The sequence below is a fragment of the Mixophyes fleayi genome, chromosome 1, assembly GCF_038048845.1.
Source record: "Mixophyes fleayi isolate aMixFle1 chromosome 1, aMixFle1.hap1, whole genome shotgun sequence".
Classification (NCBI taxonomy): domain Eukaryota; kingdom Metazoa; phylum Chordata; class Amphibia; order Anura; family Limnodynastidae; genus Mixophyes; species Mixophyes fleayi.
This window is the reverse complement of record NC_134402.1, coordinates 387,436,032-387,458,743: the sequence shown is the minus strand read 5'-3', so window position 1 is coordinate 387,458,743 and position 22,712 is coordinate 387,436,032. Positions and strand designations below refer to the sequence as shown.

General features: G+C 38.4%; 1 protein-coding gene across 3 annotated transcripts in view; it reads right to left on the bottom strand.

Annotated features, from left to right (window-relative positions):
- XRCC4 (X-ray repair cross complementing 4) overlaps positions 1-22,712 on the bottom strand; it is a 253,481-nt gene that overhangs the window by 67,730 nt on the left and 163,039 nt on the right. For all 3 annotated transcript variants that reach the window (XM_075180439.1, XM_075180455.1, XM_075180448.1), the window contains exon 7: positions 4,257-4,413. In XM_075180439.1, the coding sequence (XP_075036540.1) occupies positions 4,257-4,413 (157 nt within the window). The remainder of the gene's footprint in view (positions 1-4,256; positions 4,414-22,712) is intronic.

The window sequence follows — 22,712 nt, the reverse complement described above, 5'->3', positions numbered from 1 at the left end:
ACAATAAAAATGATGACAATAATTGCCATCTATCTCTCTCTCTATATTATATATATATACACACACACACACACACACACAATAAGGACTACCTTACTGCCTAGTTGGCAAAAAGTTAAAATAACGTAGTGTGCTTTCTGTACATTGAACAGTGCAGAGCTCTTCATAAGGTTTGAAAAATTCCAGTGTCAGCATAAAAACAAAAAGAATCAGCAATAGCCCAACTCAGAAAAATCAGAAGAGATTATGTTCTGTGAAAGGAATTACAGGATGAGGTCTGCAGTGCCGAGATCTGGCTACAGAAATATTTATTCAAAACAGTTATGCGGTTAGGAAATGGGCTAATACCACACTGAAATGTTGAGTGCTGTCTCGTTTAATCTCCCGTCATTCCATGTACCCTCAGCCCAAAATTACAGTCAGAATAACGTTATTCTTCCACACTCTATATGCTTATGATTGTGTCTAAAAATTAAACTAAACATCTGGATAACCCTAACAAACATCATGATGACAACTAGGATTAAAAACAGGGTGTCGACCAGTCAGATGATTGACAGTCTATACAAACTGAACTTTGACAGCTTTTACAGTTTACCTTAGATGACCTCTGAGCGTCAGTCAGGTGGGAAGTGGCTAAATAGTTAAATTATGCGACAGCAACTTTGTTTAAAATGAAAAGGTTGTAGGCTTTGGAGGTATTTAAAATTGATTAAGCAATTGTGAGAATGTTAAACAGATTAAGCATTTTGTTAGACTGCTGTACCGCAGACTTTCATGTGGTTAATATTCCATAATATGTTCAACGTCTGGAGCCTACTAACACTCACCATGACACTGACTGTACTGTTGAGTGATAACAGTGTATTAACATTAACTTGCTGTCTTTATTTGAATTATTTAGAACTGTTTCTGCCAGGAAGAAATTAAATGCTACTTGAGTACATCCTGGGATGTCAAATGCGTTAGTTTTCCGGCTGCTTGAATTGCTGTTGCTCTATCGATATTTATAAGAAACAATCATCATCTTCATCATCATCATTTATTTATATAGCGCCACTAATTCCGCAGCGCTGTACAGAGAACTCACTCACATCAGTCCCTGCCCCATTGGAGCTTACAGTCTAAATTCCCTAATATACACACACACAGACAGAGAGAGGCACACACAGACTAGGGTCAATTTAATAGCAGCCAATTAACCTACTAGTATGTTTTTTAGGTGTGGGAGGAAACCGGAGCACCCGGAGGAAACCCACGCAAACATGGGGAGAACATACAAACTCCACACAGATAAGGCCATGGTCGGGAATTGAACTCATGACCCCAGTGCTGTGAGGCAGAAGTGCTAACCACTACGCCACTGTGCTGCCCCACGGTGCAACAATGCAAACAACAATGAAGTTAACAGCTATAGGAGATTCATTTCTCTCCAGTGGTAATTTGGTCATGTTCCTCGAGTGGTGATGTAATTCAACTGAGCACTTCCTCTTAAAGTCGAAAACCACGTTGGCAGGCAAAGCTTGTACATTATGTATACAAGTATCAAGCCTACTTAAAAATGTATTTTGTAACGGTGCTTATATAAGGCAGAAGAATGCATTAGAGAGATGGGGACAATAAGAGGGAAAACGTGTCCATTTAGGTTTTTGCCAAAATGAAGACAAATTGTCAGTCTACTCGGATGCTTTTGCACCTTGTATGTGGCATTTTCCAACATACTGGTGCAGCACAGGTACAGTATAGACAAAACACTGTCACATTAACATATTCATTTCACAATTTCTTTAAATGAACAGATGTAGCACATTTTGCTCAGACATTTGGCACAATCCTGCGACTGCCAAAGAGCAGTAGGCTTGAAGCGGTTGTACTGCAATAAACAGTCCTCCTTTATTCTACGTCATTGTCCATTGGGAGGGAATAAGCACAACAAGTGGGATCAGTGCCTCCTGGGACTACCAATCAGTTGAGGGATTTGGCCCAGGGAAATCTGCTACATTGTACTGGACCCTCATTTAAATATTTTCTAATTTAGGAAAGTTTTAGTAATTTGTAGTTGTACTTCGCTCAAGTGCCATGTTTATAGATAACCTTAATTTAAACACATTTATTTAAGCACTTGCTTTATCATATGCACATTGAGGGCCTGATTCATCTTGAATGTAATCTGAATGTAACTTGTGTTTAAAAAAAACATGCACGTAAGCCCGTATGCAAATACAAGCGGAACGCAATATATTTTTCCATTTGAATGTGGGTATTCTGAGAACGCTCTGACTAAACGTTACTTCCATATGTAGGCAGATAGAACAGACTGCAGAATACACATATACATATGTGCAATATAAAGTCCAATCAGAACGGATGCAAAAAATATTTTATATTAACTACATAAATCAGGATGTTCTTAATGTGCACTATTCATAAATACATTGTTATAGTTTCCCTTACTTGCATACACATGTTCTGTGCTACCTAGTGGCTCACATACGTATAGTTTTTAATACTAAGACGATGCCATGACTTGCATGCAATCGCATTTTATTGGAGTGAAGTCCGTTTCTGCGCACGTGCAAATATTCACACAAGATACAGTAAGCAAACGGACTTACATCAGAAGATGAATCAGGCCCAGAATGAGCAAACTGCATGAAAAGAAGAGGATTGCATCATAACCAAGTGTTTAAATCTGTCCTTTTACACCGTATAAAATCCATGTTATGCCCTCTCCAATCAGGGAAAGACTTGTTTTTCTGCACAGACCTGCGCATAACTGTTGTTATCATTATCAATAGGGAACGCCCTGATCCTCAAAGACCTGCCAATCATCCAGAAAAAGCTCCATCTAACTTAACAGTGATGTAAAATATGGGTCATTAGAGACAAAAGCATGATACCAACGAAAACTGCTTCCGCACTATGATGCAATATGTTTCATGTAAATAATCCCTAATTGCTAATAAAGAAAATTAAGTCAGAGGATAATGTGCAAAGCCGAAGGGCACGGCAATATAAATTAAATCATGTTGTCTTTGGGACAGCTTGAAGTCTGCTCTCAGCACTATCCACCATGCACTACTAGAAGAACTATTTGACTTAAATGATACAAAGTAATGAACAGCAAACATTATACACATTGTGGATAACATTCATAGCTGTCCTAAGGTATGGCTGGGTACACACTACAGGTTTTTCAGCCAATTATCGGGACAAACACCCAATAAACGACCGTTTGGCCAGATATCGCATTAGTGTGTATACTTGCACAATGAACGGCAGTCGTTTCAAAGCAGCAATCAAAGTAGCGATTAAAGTTTCATTTGATTTGTTGGCAGAACTAGAAATCTCGCTCCAACCGCCCTCCGATGCTGCAGTGTGTATGCACTCAAACAACAGTCTGCCCAGAGAAAGAGCAGAAACCGGTCACTGTGTATATGTTGTAGAGAGTCTGAATATTTAGTTTCAGAGTCAAAGACGCTAATAAAATTTATACCAACATAATGGAAAAGTCAAAGTTTATTTTGTGTGTTATAATCAGTGTGACAGGAATGACTGACTACACTGCTCTTGGACCAAATGAAGAGCACAGATCTGAAGGTAAATTGTGTATAGTGTGTACTCATGAATCGGCAGACTGATTGGAACTTTAGCTGTTTGTACAATAGTTAGTAATAACAAATGGGTCGAAGGGTTTTGCAGTGTGCACCCAGCCGAAAACAGCCACAAGCTATAAAAATCTTAATGAATGAAGTATCACAGAATATGGAGGAAATACATTTCTGAGCAAGACTGAAGATATTAAGAATGATAAATGATGAAAATTAACAGTGACAGCGATTAGGAAAATATAAAATAACACAATGATAGATATGAGAGATGGTTAATATTAAAAATACCATAATTAGAGGATAAATATGAAAAATACTACCGATGTAATATAGACTATAAAATATGCTCTTTTTTCCAGTTATAACTTTGCACGGTGTGCGTTAAACAGTTACATACACTTCGTATACTTATATTCAGTTAGGACAAATATTACATTAAATATCCATAGAGTGAGGGCTGTGCTACTATTGGAAGCAAAAGACATAAAAAGGTTGCATACGACATAAAAGGTTGTATACTGACAAGTGAGGTCTGGCCATTAAAAAAACACAAAAAAAACACAAAGGGACAGATGTTTTTTTGCAAATTTCCACCAATACCAGAAGACACGGGTCATGGATTATGTTACACTTGAAATACTGTACCGTTGCTTTTCTTGTTCCTCTGTTTGTGGAAGCTTATCTTTTACTTCTGTGTATGTAATCTTTTGCCCTCGCTGCCTCCGCTTCCTGCTTGGAGCAATATCTGGAGAATCATCGGGGCTGTTGACTAAAGATCGCCGCCTGGACGGTGGTTCTGAAGCTATAAAATAAATAAAAAAACCAGATCTGAAATATTTGTAGCAATTTATTATAGATTATGCAAGGTGTAACTTTTAAACTATTTTGTTTGTTATTTTGTGACACTGTGATATTTCAATATGTAGTAGCTGCACTAGGGAACAGTGTGTTGGGTATCAAGGATGTTCTGTGAACCATATACTATTTATTCAGACACTAAGGGCTAGATTTACTAAGCTGCGGGTTTGAAAAAGTGGAGATGTTGCCTATAGCAACCAATCAGATTCTAGGTTTCATTTATTAAGTACCTTCTACAAAATGACAGCTAGAATCTGATTGGTTGCTATAGGCAACATCCCCACTTTTTCAAACCAGCAGCTTAGTAAATCTAGCCCTAAGTACCCATTTTTCTTAATGCATATTTCCCTTCAAATTTGTATTAATTCTCTTTAGACAGTATATGGCCTCTGATGTACTTCATGGCCAATATATTCCTGCAATAAAACAACAATTTCAGGCTTCAAGTACACGAACAAAGTAAAATATAATAGTTTGTTTTACAAAATTATCGTACTGGCAAAAGGGTTATTACCAGCAATAATTATTCCATTGCTGGTGGTAACCCCATTTTCGTATATTGGGCAATGTGATAACTACCATCATTACAGACGAAAAACCACACATTTTCCCCAGCAATAGTGCTGTCTACCTGCTGACAAATATGCCCCAATACCTCTGTATCAACATTTGTTATAAACTAGAGCTAGTCTCCAATATATTTTACTTTGAGAATTAGGAATAATTCAATGTAAAACTCATGACCAAGAGTGAGCTGGCAGACACATAGAAACAGTACAAAATAACAAAAGTAAAATACTACTAAAACAAGTGAAATCATACACATGCATACGGTACACTAAAGAGAGCAGCAGTGAACAGACAATACTGTCCCAATCAGCATGGCGGAACAGAGCCATCAAATTGGGACTGAACCACCTAAATCGGAATGGTTGGGAGGTATGCTATAACCCAACTAGTTTTCCTTCTTGACTTTATTCAGGGTAATGAGCCCATATTCCAGTTGGGCATGCGCAATCAGGGGAAGAAGGCTCAATTTAATACACCTCAGTTAAGCACTGTGAAATTTTATCCATTATGTAGGGCTGAAAATATTTAGCTCATGTTTAAATGCAATTTAAACCAAGTAACTCACAAGTAACCATATAGCATTTCCATAGACTTCCCAATCGCCTCTTTTGTCTCTAGCTGATGTATGCAAATTAGATGCTGTTGGATCATCCTTCTAGCACTGCCCACGATACACAAAAGATCTTAACAAGTACTAGTAATCTCATGTGATCTCCAAGCAATTGTAATCCTACACTGTAAAATGTCAATTGCTAATGCATTATTATTACTATGTTAGACTGCTTACCCGCAGGCGTTGGGAAAATATCAGTTATACAGCATGTCAAATGTAACTGCAGTGGTAACCAGCGCTTGCACTCAGAGGGAGGGTATTAAAAGGAAAATGCTCTATACACCCTCTTGGATTCAGTTGTAGTGAACACAAGTATATAGAAATGCAGTGTCCAAAGGACACCACAGTGCCACTGCTACTGTCCAGAGATGAAAGAGCAGGAGGGTATGGGCTCACTGGAACCAATACGTTTCATTCCCACTTACAGGCATTTACTAGTGTAATGATTTGATGCAAGTGGGTAACAGCCACAATACGTTGCAGAGTTTGTTCAGGCTGCCAGTTGGGAGAGACAGACAGATATGAATACCTGATCGCTTCACTTGCTGCTTAACTTTCATCTCTTTTTATAAATAAATATACTGCTTTGTGACAGACCATAAAAATAAATTATTTCACTTATATATTTGTTCAATGTAGGGATTCTTATCTTATGTCTAGGGGCTGCACGCAATACATTTCATTACGTTAACATTTTGCAAACAAATTTTCATATGCTTATTATTTGTCAATAACTATGTTATTAGACATACTAATCCTATTTTCATTATGTGTTGGGTTAATGCAGGTAGTAAGACATGAATGTGTAACTATATATGTATTATAACATTTTACCAGAAAAGTGTGATGCATGTAGCTTTAGCAGAGCTCAGAGCAGTATACCACTCTACTCTTTCCAGGCTGTACAATATGTAGCTTTAGAAGAGCTCAGAGCAGTATACCACACTACTCTTTCCAGGCTGTACAATATGTAGCTTTAGAAGAGCTCAGAGCAGTATACCACACTACTCTTTCCAGGCTGTACAATATGTAGCTTTAGAAGAGCTCAGTGCAGTATACCACTCTACTCTTTCCAGGCTGTACAATATGTAGCTTTAGAAGAGCTCAGTGCAGTATACCACTCTGCTCTTTCCAGGCTGTACAATATGTAGCTTTAGAAGAGCTCAGTGCAGTATACCACTCTACTCTTTCCAGGCTGTACAATATGTAGCTTTAGAAGAGCTCAGTGCAGTATACCACTCTGCTCTTTCCAGGCTGTACAATAGGTAGCTTTAGAAGAGCTCAGTGCAGTATACCACACTACTCTTTCCAGGCTGTACAATATGTAGCTTTAGAAGAGCTCAGTGCAGTATACCACACTACTCTTTCCAGGCTGTACAATATGTAGCTTTAGAAGAGCGCTCAGTGCAGTATACCACACTACTCTTTCCAGGCTGTACAATATGTAGCTTTAGAAGAGCTCAGTGCAGTATACCACACTACTCTTTCCAGGCTGTACAATATGTAGCTTTAGAAGAGCTCAGTGCAGTATACCACACTACTCTTTCCAGGCTGTACAATATGTAGCTTTAGAAGAGCTCAGTGCAGTATACCACTCTACTCTTTCCAGGCTGTACAATATGTAGCTTTAGAAGAGCTCAGAGCAGTATACCACACTACTCTTTCCAGGCTGTACAATATGTAGCTTTAGAAGAGCTCAGAGCAGTATACCACACTACTCTTTCCAGGCTGTACAATATGTAGCTTTAGAAGAGCTCAGAGCAGTATACCACACTACTCTTTCCAGGCTGTACAATATGTAGCTTTAGAAGAGCTCAGTGCAGTATACCACACTACTCTTTCCAGGCTGTACAATATGTAGCTTTAGAAGAGCTCAGTGCAGTATACCACACTACTCTTTCCAGGCTGTACAATATGTAGCTTTAGAAGAGCGCTCAGTGCAGTATACCACACTACTCTTTCCAGGCTGTACAATATGTAGCTTTAGAAGAGCTCAGTGCAGTATACCACTCTACTCTTTCCAGGCTGTACAATATGTAGCTTTAGAAGAGCTCAGTGCAGTATACCACACTACTCTTTCCAGGCTGTACAATATGTAGCTTTAGAAGAGCTCAGAGCAGTATACCACACTACTCTTTCCAGGCTGTACAATATGTAGCTTTAGAAGAGCTCAGAGCAGTATACCACACTACTCTTTCCAGGCTGTACAATATGTAGCTTTAGAAGAGCTCAGAGCAGTATACCACACTACTCTTTCCAGGCTGTACAATATGTAGCTTTAGAAGAGCTCAGTGCAGTATACCACACTACTCTTTCCAGGCTGTACAATATGTAGCTTTAGAAGAGCTCAGTGCAGTATACCACACTACTCTTTCCAGGCTGTACAATATGTAGCTTTAGAAGAGCTCAGAGCAGTATACCACTCTACTCTTTCCAGGCTGTACAATATGTAGCTTTAGAAGAGCTCAGTGCAGTATACCACTCTGCTCTTTCCAGGCTGTACAATATGTAGCTTTAGAAGAGCTCAGTGCAGTATACCACTCTACTCTTTCCAGGCTGTACAATATGTAGCTTTAGAAGAGCTCAGTGCAGTATACCACTCTGCTCTTTCCAGGCTGTACAATATGTAGCTTTAGAAGAGCTCAGTGCAGTATACCACACTACTCTTTCCAGGCTGTACAATATGTAGCTTTAGAAGAGCTCAGTGCAGTATACCACACTACTCTTTCCAGGCTGTACAATATGTAGCTTTAGAAGAGCGCTCAGTGCAGTATACCACACTACTCTTTCCAGGCTGTACAATATGTAGCTTTAGAAGAGCTCAGTGCAGTATACCACACTACACTTTCCAGGCTGTACAATATGTAGCTTTAGAAGAGCTCAGTGCAGTATACCACACTACTCTTTCCAGGCTGTACAATATGTAGCTTTAGAAGAGCTCAGTGCAGTATACCACTCTACTCTTTCCAGGCTGTACAATATGTAGCTTTAGAAGAGCTCAGAGCAGTATACCACACTACTCTTTCCAGGCTGTACAATATGTAGCTTTAGAAGAGCTCAGAGCAGTATACCACACTACTCTTTCCAGGCTGTACAATATGTAGCTTTAGAAGAGCTCAGAGCAGTATACCACACTACTCTTTCCAGGCTGTACAATATGTAGCTTTAGAAGAGCTCAGTGCAGTATACCACACTACTCTTTCCAGGCTGTACAATATGTAGCTTTAGAAGAGCGCTCAGTGCAGTATACCACACTACTCTTTCCAGGCTGTACAATATGTAGCTTTAGAAGAGCTCAGTGCAGTATACCACACTACTCTTTCCAGGCTGTACAATATGTAGCTTTAGAAGAGCTCAGTGCAGTATACCACTCTACTCTTTCCAGGCTGTACAATATGTAGCTTTAGAAGAGCTCAGTGCAGTATACCACACTACTCTTTCCAGGCTGTACAATATGTAGCTTTAGAAGAGCTCAGTGCAGTATACCACACTACTCTTTCCAGGCTGTACAATATGTAGCTTTAGAAGAGCTCAGAGCAGTATACCACACTACTCTTTCCAGGCTGTACAATATGTAGCTTTAGAAGAGCTCAGAGCAGTATACCACACTACTCTTTCCAGGCTGTACAATATGTAGCTTTAGAAGAGCTCAGTGCAGTATACCACACTACTCTTTCCAGGCTGTACAATATGTAGCTTTAGAAGAGCTCAGTGCAGTATACCACACTACTCTTTCCAGGCTGTACAATATGTAGCTTTAGAAGAGCGCTCAGTGCAGTATACCACACTACTCTTTCCAGGCTGTACAATATGTAGCTTTAGAAGAGCTCAGTGCAGTATACCACACTACTCTTTCCAGGCTGTACAATATGTAGCTTTAGAAGAGCGCTCAGTGCAGTATACCACACTACTCTTTCCAGGCTGTACAATATGTAGCTTTAGAAGAGCTCAGTGCAGTATACCACACTACTCTTTCCAGGCTGTACAATATGTAGCTTTAGAAGAGCTCAGAGCAGTATACCACACTACTCTTTCCAGGCTGTACAATATGTAGCTTTAGAAGAGCTCAGAGCAGTATACCACACTACTCTTTCCAGGCTGTACAATATGTAGCTTTAGAAGAGCTCAGTGCAGTATACCACACTACTCTTTCCAGGCTGTACAATATGTAGCTTTAGAAGAGCTCAGTGCAGTATACCACACTACTCTTTCCAGGCTGTACAATATGTAGCTTTAGAAGAGCGCTCAGTGCAGTATACCACACTACTCTTTCCAGGCTGTACAATATGTAGCTTTAGAAGAGCTCAGTGCAGTATACCACACTACTCTTTCCAGGCTGTACAATATGTAGCTTTAGAAGAGCTCAGTGCAGTATACCACACTACTCTTTCCAGGCTGTACAATATGTAGCTTTAGAAGAGCGCTCAGTGCAGTATACCACACTACTCTTTCCAGGCTGTACAATATGTAGCTTTAGAAGAGCTCAGAGCAGTATACCACACTACTCTTTCCAGGCTGTACAATATGTAGCTTTAGAAGAGCTCAGTGCAGTATACCACACTACTCTTTCCAGGCTGTACAATATGTAGCTTTAGAAGAGCTCAGTGCAGTATACCACACTACTCTTTCCAGGCTCCCAGAAGACACATTCAGGAAAACATTTGTCTTATAAGACTGAGAAATATGATAAAAGTGGAAAGATCTGTGTATGTAATAGGACAGAACATATGGGGGATGTAATGTGTGTCTGCTCTATATCTTTTCATTGCAACTTTTATTGAAGGAGTTAAATTTCTAATCAGAAGTCATCTTTCAAGTTCACAAACATACCACTCTCCCCCACTCACTAACTGTCAGCTTGTCCTGTTTAATCTTCTTTCCTTAAAGATAACTTCATTCTTCAAGCAGACACATTGATGTCTTAGGTGCTTTGATAAGTGGACAGATGAGCCAAGAACCAGGGGGAGGAATTGCTGGGATCTCTGACATACATATCACTTCAGTAAAGGGATACTTCTGCTTTAAAATAGACTTGCCTGAAAGAGGCTGGAAATGTGTAATTTCCTTGCATTTTTGGAGGTCATATTTAAAATTCATTAAAATGAGCAAAACTAGTATATGGAGTGTAAAATCCTGAGTAATAGCTGGAGATAGGATTATATCTCTTTCCTCCTTATCTCCCTCTCATTTCCTTTAGTGCATTCTCTCTCTGTCCTCTATCATACTATTTCTCTGGAAGATGTGTTGAAAGCACATGGAGTGTAGAGGAAAAAGTTTACATGATGTGGAGAGGAAAGGGAAAAACAATCAGCTATGTTTTGTACTATACTTCATTAAAGGAACAGTTTACCTTTGTGGACTTTTATCTATGTATTTAGATTAAACCGTTGGTTAGATACACTTGCTAGAAGAGTATCTAACACTACCTAGATCTACTAAAATCAGAAAAGTCCCCTCACTCACAAAGCAGGCATTAGAAGAAAATACCAAGCTATAATAAGGGTCATTTGGAGCTAAAATTTTTAAATTAATAGACAAATTATTGACAGTGAATGACAACCCATGGGATTACTGCATTGATGTGTGCACAGATGGTATGAAGGCCATGATTGGAAATACGTTGGGTGTTATCTTAAGAACAAAACAAAAATTCAAGAAGGGCAGCTGCTGTCACTGCGTCCACCACCGCCATATGTCCTTGCTGTGAAAAAAAATGCCAAAAATAGGTCTTGGAAGAAATCGTGAAAATAATTAATTTTACCAAATCCCAACCTCTGAATACAAGGTTATTCAAAATGTTGTGTGATGACATGGGGAGTCTACACACATTTTTACTTCTTCATACAGAAGTAAGGTGGCTTTCTCGTGGCAAAACTTTGACTCAAAATGAGGGTTGAAGTAGAACTTTACTGATGGACAATGACTTCGCTTTGGGAAACAGGTTGTGTGATGAGCGTTGGCTCATGAAATTAGAGGATTTTGCAGATATTTTTTAAAATGTTAATGACTTAAATCTTTCACTTCAAGGAAAAGCAGTAACTGTTTTTGGCCCCAGCGGTAAGGTACAAGTGTTTAAAAAGAATATCAAATTTTGGGCGGAATCAATTAAAAAAACAAATCGAAATCTAGACCGCTTCCCAATGGTAAAAGAATTGAGAGAAGATCTTTATTCGGACATATCTTCAATGAGTTTCACGTTCCCCTACTAAGTTTGCTTGATAGTTTCAACTATTATTTTCTGGAAGAACTCCATGAAAACGTGACAGAAAACTTTTGGTTTGTACACCCATACTCTGCAGTGTTGGAAAAGTCAGCCTGCCTGACATTGTATCAGTATACGTGTTTGATTGATCTGACATCAACTTCTGCGATAAAAGAGAATTTTGCTACCAGAATTTTGGTTCCAGCTAAAAGACGAATTTAAAATTTTGTCAGATAAAGCGAAAATCACCCTTTTTCCCTTTGTAACAACTTACTTATGTGAAACAGGATTCCCTGCCAATGTGGCTACTAAAAGAAAATACAGATCCCGCCTCAATGCAGAGCCAGATATTTGGTTTCAGTTAGAGTCAAGTCCATAAATACTGGGACATCGACACAATTCTCATATTTTGGGCTCTATACACCACCACAATGGCTTTGAAATGAAACAAACAAGATATGCTTTAACTGCAGACTTTCAGCTTTAATTTGAGGGTATTTACATCCAAATCAGGTGAACGGTGTAGGAATTACAACGGTTTCTATATGTGCCTCCCACTTTTTAAGGGACCAAAAGTATTGGGACAATCGACTCAAAAGCTATTTCATGGACATGTGTGGGCTATTCCCTTGTTATTTCATCATCAATTAAGCAGGTAAAAGGTCTGGAGCTGATTCTAGGTGTGACATTTGCATTTGAAATCTGTTGCTGTCGACTCTCAATATGAGATCCAAAGAGCTGTCACTATCAGTGAAGCAAGCCATCATTAGGCTGAAAAATCAAAACAAACCCATCAGAGAGATTGCAAAAACATTAGGTGTGGCCAAATCAACTGTTTGGAACATTCTTAAAAAGAAAGAACGCAACGGAGAGCTCAGCAACACCAAAAGACCCGGAAGACCACGGAAAACAACTGTGGTGGGTGACAGAAGATTTTTTTCCCTGGTGAAGAAAAACCTCTTCACAACAGTTGGCCAAATCAAGAACACTCTCCAGGAGGTAGGTGTATATGTGTCAAAGTCAATAATCAAGAGAAGACTTCACAAGAGTGAATATAGAGGGTTCACCACAAGATGTAAACCATTTGTGAGCCACAAAAACAGGAATACCAGATTAGAGTTTGCCAAACAACATCTAAAAAAGCCATTACAGTTCTGGAACAACATCCTATGGACAGAAGAGACAAAGATCAACTTGTCAGACTAAAGAGCAAAAGAGGAAAACATGTATTATAAGGGCACTCAATGATTATTGAAATTTTATTAAGACATACATTTTATTAATTAATTTAAAAATATTTTGTACTGATCCCAGAGTTGAGGCCTGAGTACCACTAATAGCAAAATATTATAAAAGAAAAAGAAAATAAATAAAGTGTGTAAAGTAACTCTTTAAAGTAACTCTTTAGTTTGATTAGATTCACATGTTACAGGTGCACCGTCCCAGTCATGAGATAGTGTAATAATTGAATTATATAGACTGGGTATGTGATTACCTAGTGCGTTGGTATTTGCACTCTTTTAAAGATCAACTTGTACCAGAGTGATGGGAAGAGAAGAGTATGGAGAAGGAAAGGAACTGCTCATGATCCAAAACATAGCACCTCATCAGTGAAGCATGGTGGTGGTAGTGTCATGACGAGGGCATGTATGTCTGCCAATGGAACTGGTTCCCTTGTATTTATTGATGATGTGACTGCTGACAAAAGCAGCAGGATGAATTCTGAAGTGTTTCGGGCAATATTGTCTGCTCATATTCAGTCAAATGCTTCAGAACTCATTGGACGGCGCCTCACAGTGCAGATGGACAATGACCCAAAGCATACAGCAAAAACAACCAAAGAGTGAGATGCAATGGCACAAGTCAATCACCCGACCTGAATCCGATTGAGCATGCATTTCACTTGATAAAGACAAAACTGAAGGGAAAATGCCCCAAGAACAAGCAGGAACTGAATACATTTGCAGTAGAGGCCTGGCAGAGCATCACCAGGGATGAAACCCAGTGTCTGGTAATGTCTATGCGTTCCAGACTTCAGGCTGTAATTGACTGCAAAGGATTTGCAACAAAGTATTAAAAGGCGAAAGTTTGATGTAGGATTGTTTAGTTTGTCCCATTACTTTTGGTCCCTTAAAAAGTGGGAGGCATATATAGAAACTGTTGTAATTCCTACACTGTTCATCTGATTTGGATTTAAATACCCCCATATTAAAGCTGAAAGTCTACAGTTAAAGCACAACTTGTAAGTTTCATATCAAATCCATTGTGGTGGTGTATAGAGCCCAAAATATAAGAATTGTGTCAATGTGCCAATATTTATAGACTTGACTGTATCTGAAATTCAACCAGAAATAGCCACATTGTGCAAACCAAAACTGTCTCATTCCTCTACTTAGCAAATATACGTTCCCAGGCTATGCCATTAGCATTCCTTTTTCAATGTCAAGTGGCAGTTTTGTTTGGGTTTGCAACTGTAAAAATGGTTTTAAGTATTAGATCTATGTGGGTAACATATTGTTGCCTTATATTTTTTGTTGTTGTTTTTCGTTTATGTCTTAATGTAGTTAAGTAAGTTCCACATTTGTCTTATTAGTGCAGAAAATTTCATTTTCAATAATATAAAACTTGATGATTAACATGCCCAAATGCTTAAAAATAACTTCCATCGTCAATACTGTTGTCATTTCATTTATTACCTATGTAGGTGCTAGGTGAAAATATGTTTAGTGCTCCGTGACAAATTTCTCTCCTAAAAAGTGCTCCGTGATTCAAAAAGTTTGGGAATCGCTGCTCTAAACTATTAAATATATTGGTTATAAACACTCAAGTTGCTTGCATGTAATTTAAAAGTAATTACGTAAAACGTCTTTTATCTTGCAACTATTGCATTTTTGTTTGTTAACTTTTTACACTTTGAATTGTATTTGCAATTCAAAATGTAAAACAATATAAAAAAAGAATAACTTTTTCTGGCTCTGTAACTGCTAACCACCTTAAAAGTACCTAGATATCTATAACTGGACAATTAGCAAGAGACCATCACCCATAGAGTCCATTGTATTTCACTTGTAAACCCAAGTGAAATACTATAGAGTCTATGGGTGAACATTTCTTGCGTTCTGTTCAATCAAGAAGACAGAACGGAAGAAATCGAATGCTTGGGACAGCTGCTGTTGAAGATATAACCACACTCTGGGCAATGGCGGTACTGAATATTTGGGTATCCGATGCATCATATAATGAAATCTCCATGTTTGCATGTGGGTTAAATAGAAGGCACATTCATGCACCCAGTCAAGATTTATCCAAGTATGCCTGAGACGGCCCAACAGATGAAAAAGTGGTAAACCTGACAAATGTGGCCACATTAATGAACAGATCCATGTGCTTTTCATTATAATGGGTGCAACCCTGTAAAAATAAGCACATTACACATATAAAAGGAAAATGCGTTGCAGGGGTGTATTTTTCTATATTTGTAAATGCCACTTATACCCATATTTCCCATCATAGTAAATAACACTGCATTGAGACCATCACTGGTACAACAGTCTACTCTAACTTTATGAAACTTTCTCCAAAAGTCAGCAAGATGTAAAGAAGAGTTTTCATAACAAACCATGGTTCAATATAAATCAACGGTCTGTCTTTACCTTCCATTGTTATGCTAAATGCCCCACTCCTGACCATGTCAAAATTTTAAAATAAAAGAATCATATAAAGTCAATAAGTAAAAGAAAATTACATAAAAGCTTAGAAAAAACTGCCTTTATTTTTCACTAGATTTCTTAAATTTCACTATGCAAACAGAAACACTATTCCAGCATGCTAGTAATTTACTGTACCTTGATTGTAGAATGGTACAAGGAATCCATGCTGAATATGTTTTGAACATTAGACAGAAGTAAACAAACCATGATTAGCATTGCGTACTCTGTTGACTCATGTGCTGTTGGTAAGCAGTGTAACATGTTATACAGTATTTATGCACAGGCAAAGAATGCACTACTTACAACATAAGCAAAACAGTTATTGTGTAAATCAGATTGATTTCCTGAAATAACACAGAAACTTGCATTTAACTGCAATCATACTTTTGGAACCATAACATGTCTTACCTAATAAGGTGCACCTGGTGCCAGCTAAAATTGCTGTAAAATGTGTTATTTAATAAAAATACAAAGGTTTGACAATGGAAAGTTTATCAATACATATACAGTCTTCACATTTTAATAAGACTTCAAAATGGGTCATTAATTTAACCCAATACATTGGCAATTTTATTTTCATTATATTAAAATTGTCTTATTTATCTAGGCAGAGATTAACCCATTATACTACTTATGTTACCCTTTCCAATTAACAGTATCTGTGGTTATTTACTAGCATTACTCTGTACTAAAACCAATCAGATATTTGTCATTGTCTAACTTGGACTCCATTTATTTTAAAGTGATTATAAAGGATAAAAAATAAAGCATACTGATGAAATATCTTTCTTGTGTACCCTCTAAGAGGTTGTAAATTCAATTGTATGTATAGATTCAAATAAAAAGAGAAAAGGAATGGAACCTAAGGACAAAATATAGAAGTTAACAAATTGTCCCCAGTAGATTATAGTTCTAGGCACTGAGCCAATCCCTTGACTATATACATCGATCAGCCACAACATTAAAACCACTGACAAGTGACGTGAATAACATTATCTCATTACACCTGAGATAATAATAACAGTCAGTTCTTGAAATTGATGTGTTGGAAGCAGGAAAAATAGCAGCAATAGAGAACTGAGCAAGTTTGACACAAGCCAAATTGTGAAGGCTAAAAGACTGAGTCAGAGTATCTCCGAAACAGCAGGTCTTGTGGGGTGTCCCAGGATACAGTGGTAATTACCTATCAAAAGTGGGTCTAAGGAAGGACAAGCAGTGAACCGGCGAAAGGGTCATGGGAGCCTATTGACCTTTTTAAAGAGATGCTCATTGATGCGTGTGGGGAGAAGAGCTACTGTAGCACAAACTGCTGGGAAAGTTAATGGCAGATATGATAGAAATGTCACAACACATAGTGCATCGCAGCTTGCTGCCTATGGGGCTACGTAGCTGCAGACCGGTGAGGGTGCCCATGTTGATCCTTGACCACCGCCGAAAGCATCTACAATGGGCACGTAAGTGCCTGAATAGGAGCATGGAGCAATGGAAGAAGTAATGGGCTGGTCTGATGAATCATGTTTTCTTTTACATCATGTGGACGGCTAGGTGCGTGTGCGTCATTTACCTTGGGAAGAAATGGCACCAGGAAGCACTATGGGAAGAAGGCAAGCCGGCTGAAGCAGTGTGATGCTCTGGGCAGTGTTTTACTGGGAAACCTTGAGTCCTGGTATTCATGTGGATGTTACTTTTGACACGTACCACCCACTTAAACATTGCTGCATAACAAGTACAACATAGCAACAGTATTCCCTGATGGCAGGATAATGCACCCTGCAAAAATTGTTCAGGAATGGTTTGAGGAACATGACAAAGAGATCAAGGTGTTGACTTCCCTCCTAACTCCCCAGATCTCAATCCGATTGAGCATCTGTGGTATATGCTGGAAAAACAAGTCTGAGCCGTGGAGGCCTCACCTCGCAACTTACCAGATACCACAGGACACCTTCAGAGGTCTTGTGGAGTCCATGTCTCGACGGGTCAGAGCTGTTTTGGCGGCAGGAGGGAGACCTACACAATATTAGGCAGTATGATTGCTGTATGTTAGGCATGGATCTTTGAGCCAACTTGAAACAACCTCATAGACGACAGCAGTGGGTATATTATTCATAATCAAATAAGCACATAACCCGATAAGTTAATTTCCTTGAGGAATTTCATGGCAGTCCACTCAAATGAGTTAATCCTTAATAAGCTCAGTAGAGAACAAGCTGACATCCCCAGAAGGCATATAGTGTGACTACTACTTTTGTTCCTTATTTTTGATGGGCTTCCCAAGCAGTCTCTGAGTAATATATCCAAAAAACCATGGGAGAGAGATATAGGCGCTGCCATGTGGTACCTCAAGGAATTTAAAAGATCAGATACATAAAATTTGCTTATTTTCTTTTCATACTCCATGGCAGCCCAAACAAATGAGATGTACCCAGCAATCAAAAAAGGAGAGGATCAAAGAATTAAATAAATCAAACATTGACCAATTCACGCACCTAAAAAATATTTTATTGATCAACAGCTTGAAAAATGTTTCTTTCAAACGAAGTGTCCTCAGAAGTCATTATATACAGGTGATAGTGTTTGGAGAAAGTATGAAGCCACAACCATGCTGCTGCATTGCAAAGATGCTCTGCTGATGTCTGCACTCTGTAAGCGCAAGAGGGCACCACTGCTCTTCCAATTTGCCCTATATAAGCCTGTGACTTGGACCTTCATAAAGTACAAAGAGATGGTCTGTTTTCTTGACACCATTTGTTCTGGAGAGAAACACAAATCTTGCTCTGACCAGATCTAATGTATGATATTTTCCCTCCTTCTCATGTATTGGCTCTAGATACAGGGCTAAAAGTGCATTGATTAACTTGAACCTGCACCAATATATGCTTTTCAAACTTTGTAGTAAAGTATGGAAGAATATTTCTATAGTGCTTTTACTCTTCGACTGTGACAGCTCAATCTCCTCACCATCAAAGAGAGATTGTCTAGATTTGCATGAATAACTGTCTCCTGATGTAGAAGGTCTGGAAGAGATGGCAGAGGCCATGGTTGTTCCAAGAGCACCTCCTATGCTACTGCGAACCACTTTCTGCAAAGCCAAAATGGAAGAATTGCTATTACTCCCCTCTTTTTTTTCTCTTCAGTGTATGTGCAATTAGTTGAATAGAGCACATACCCCCGTTTGAAATGTCTAACTTTCTTAGGCTATATATTTCCTTTGAGACCTTTTTTCAAGAATAGAATAATTTATCTTGGTATTTGACTTGTCGTCATTAAATCTATCTGTGGATTCCTGAACGTCGCTATTATTTCTTCAAATACTTTGCTGTTCAGTGTTTAATCTCCTGAATGGAGTTTATACTGAGATAATCCGTCACTTTGTTGTCCATTCCGGTTAGCGGGGTACTCCCCTTTTCTTACCACCAATCCAGACATTCTGGTGCTCTGTGTATGTGTAAGAGGCTGATCCAGGCATCCCGGATTGTGATCCCATAGTTCCCATAGTTTGAGTACATCTATTTGCAGATTTCTCATGTGCCAGCTGAGCCATGGGAAAATACCTATGGTTGAGTAGAACAATCCTAAAAGCCTGAAACATACCCTCACTGATGACTTCTGTTGAGAATGGATTAGATAAGCTAGATGAGATTGTTGAATATTTTGGATTCTCTCGTGACACTGACACTTTGTCTTTCACAGTTTCGGTCTTCCCAGGAATTGAAACACAAATGACTCTTGCTAAAATTTATGATTCAGTCATGTTCCTGTAAAAACAAAATTACCTTGAGTGTCTTGGCTTTGGCTCTGTGTTCTGATTTCCCTAATACTAGAATATCATTCAGACACGGCAACGCTGCAATTCCCTGTTCCCTGAGAGCATCCACCAGGGCCACCAGAAACTTTATGATGTACTAGATCAGGGGTCAGGGAACTTTTTTACCTTTTACCCCAAAATATATTTAGACACGTTGAGGAGACCCCATTGATTTGAAAGGAAGGAAATCATATATTATTAATTATTGTAATTCAAAATTTTATTTAATCTATTCAAAATTTCTTTGAAAGCTTCAACTTCAAAACTTGAGGTTTTGGAGAAATGATGTTGCTTCATTTTTGATACGAGAGCATCAATATTGGGGCATTTTGATGTCAGAGCAATTTGGATACAGTCTTCAGCATCCAATCGATTTCTCTGCTTTGTTTTTATGTTCGTTAGAGTGGAAAATCCTTGTTCACAAAGGTAGGTTGTTGCAAAAGGCAGCAACTTTTTAACTGCCTCCTCATGTGCAATTTTGAATGCCTTTGCAGCTGTTGACATCCAAAAATATGTCAGATCTGCTTTGTTTTCAAATGCAATACGTGCTTCATTATTGCATCGAAGCTCAAGAAGAGCCTCTGCCAACCCTTGAGGCTCTTCTGGTACAACAGCAATTTCACATTTAAAGGGGTCTACAATCCAACTGACAGCATGTGAATCGGCAGCATTACCCCCAGAATATTTAATTTTTACCCCATTTGGGGTAATTTACCCCTGTTCCATGACCACTGTTCTAGATGTTGAGAGGGCAATTGGTAGGCATACAAACTGAAAATGGTGTCCCATACTAAAAAAATCTGACGAAACAATGTTGTCGAGGTGCAATTGGAATATGATGCTCAGCATCCTGTAAATACATCGAAATCTATTTACAGTACTGCTCTGAGAATAGACTTTACAGACTCTATGAAGAAATATCTTTTTTTTTTTTTACAAATTGTATTCTCCAAGCAATGGTGCATTATAATATTACTGATATTTCTAAGGTGTGTTTGGGGGGGAGGGGGGTTGTTATCTTCTTATTGTAAACAGTTAACATCCTGCTTATTTTCATGTTCCTGGTTCTGAGGTGGGCAGAACTGGAACAAACTGTAACCAATCAGTTCATCACAATGTTCACAGCAGGGAGACAATGACCTGACCCCTTGTGTGATTATGTTAATGAGGGCAGGACTGCATGTGTCAGGCAATGAGTTGAATTGTGCTGTCGGTGAACCCTGCATTTTCCAGTGATATTATTCAGGGTCCAAACCACTCTAACTGGATTTGAAGCATTTGATCTATTTATCTTTGTGGAAGGATGAATGGATTGGTAATAATGCGTGCTACCATTATTTTTTGTGGTTATGGATGTGAAACACCACTGATGTTACACAAATATAAACAGGTATTACAATACTGTTATCTTTCCAGGGAAGACTGCATTGGCTTCTCTAAATCACTACCATTCAGTGTGTAGTATTTTGTTGTACAGTAGCACTAGTTGCTACTCAATTTTATCCGTGTGTTAAGAGAAGCCGTTTGATTTTCCAGGACCCTAATTGTTAAGTTGCAACAGCTGTTATTTTTGTAATTTATTGATACCATTTTCTTGATTAATGAAACGCACACACACAAAACTGGAATGTGAGAGCAATAAATTAAGATTCTGGCAAGTTTACTAAAACTTCCTAATTCACCAGAAAAAAAAGTAACCAGAAAACAACTTTTTATATCTCATGCCAACCAGTTTGAACACAGCAAAGCAAATCTTACACCCTTTTTTTCACCGGAACTTTAAGGTGAATACCCCCAATCTGCACAAACGCCCCCTTCAGAACCAAAATAAGGCACATGACATCACTAAAGGGCATTCACGCTGAAGTTTTGCAATTCATAAATACCTGAATCCCCCCCCCCAAGAAAGCAGCTGAAATGGATTGACTATACAGATTTAAATGCATAGTATAAAGTATAGATCTAAAACATTTCATGTACAATTGTAAATAGAATGATTGAATAACAGCTATTAGGCTGCACATTTCCAGATTTTTGCTGCAGATTAAATGGCACTTTCAGTGGCAGTATAAAAGCTTGTGTAATGCTGCTCTTGAATTACCGGCCATGGGATAAACGGGGGATGCATTTACAGTTGTGTGAAAAAAAGAGTCAAACTCCACTCAACCAACACAGCTGGGGATGGCTTTTTAATATGGTTCAGCATCTTGTGTTTGGTGTAACCTGAGATTTCTTTAGAAATGCAACACTTTCAGTCTAAGGGGTAGAGCCATAAAAGTGTCATAATAAAACAAGACTATCAAAAAGGGAAAAGGAACAGTGTTTTATGTATGTTTAAACAACAATTTATCCTGTACTTACTTAACTTGATGTATCTTTGTTTTAAACTCTGTTCTTTCCTAGCTCACACTGCAATGTAATGTATTGCCTTGTTCTGTGCCCACACTGTGGTTTTCTTAAACCCTCTTTCTTTGATGAAAAGACTGAGTAGGTTCTAAAGCTAAAATCCTTTTTATTATACATTTTTGATAAATTCAAAGTGCTATTCAATCTACGCAAATCAAAAGTATGAATAATAGCTAAGAAAATATATCCTTCTGCTAATGTGTACTGCTGCATATACAATGTATTTATTTACATTAAATATACCTAAAGTGCAAATAGTGCCATTAACACATTTTGATTACGAAAATACAAAATCCCTTCTTACCAAATGTCGGCATCACATTAAGAATTTTTTTATTGGTGGTGGGAGTGTGTTTATTGAATTCAACCTTACACATGGTACTGTATAATGGACAGGTGGACTCACAGACTTCTTGTCCCTTACACAGGACCTCTGGGCTGGTATTATTTATTTATTTGCCACTCCATGGTTGGTCAACTTAAACAGAACCATAGAAAAGAGCAGTGAGCCTAGTCAAGGATAAAATATTTTTTGAATTCTGATAGAAGTTATCAAGAAATATACAGTACTTTGTCTACTTTTACAGATTATTTAATATAAGTCTGACTATTAAACTTACTTAATGCTGACAAAAAGGCAGTGGCATATTCCAAACACATACTGGTAGGTTAATTGGCTGCTATCAAATTGACCCTAGTTTGTCTGTCTGTAAGTGTGTGTGTGTGTGTATGTGTGTGTTAGGGAATTTAGACTGTAAGCCCCAATTGGACAGGGATTGATGTGAGTGAGTACTCTGTATAGCGCTGCGGAATTAGTGGCGTTATATAAATAAATGGTGATGATATTAGGTTGAAAATGTACTTGTCGTTTGTTGTGTTTTGGTGTCTGGTTGGCTGTTTTTTTTTTACTATTGTATATTCGTTTGAACAAAAAAAC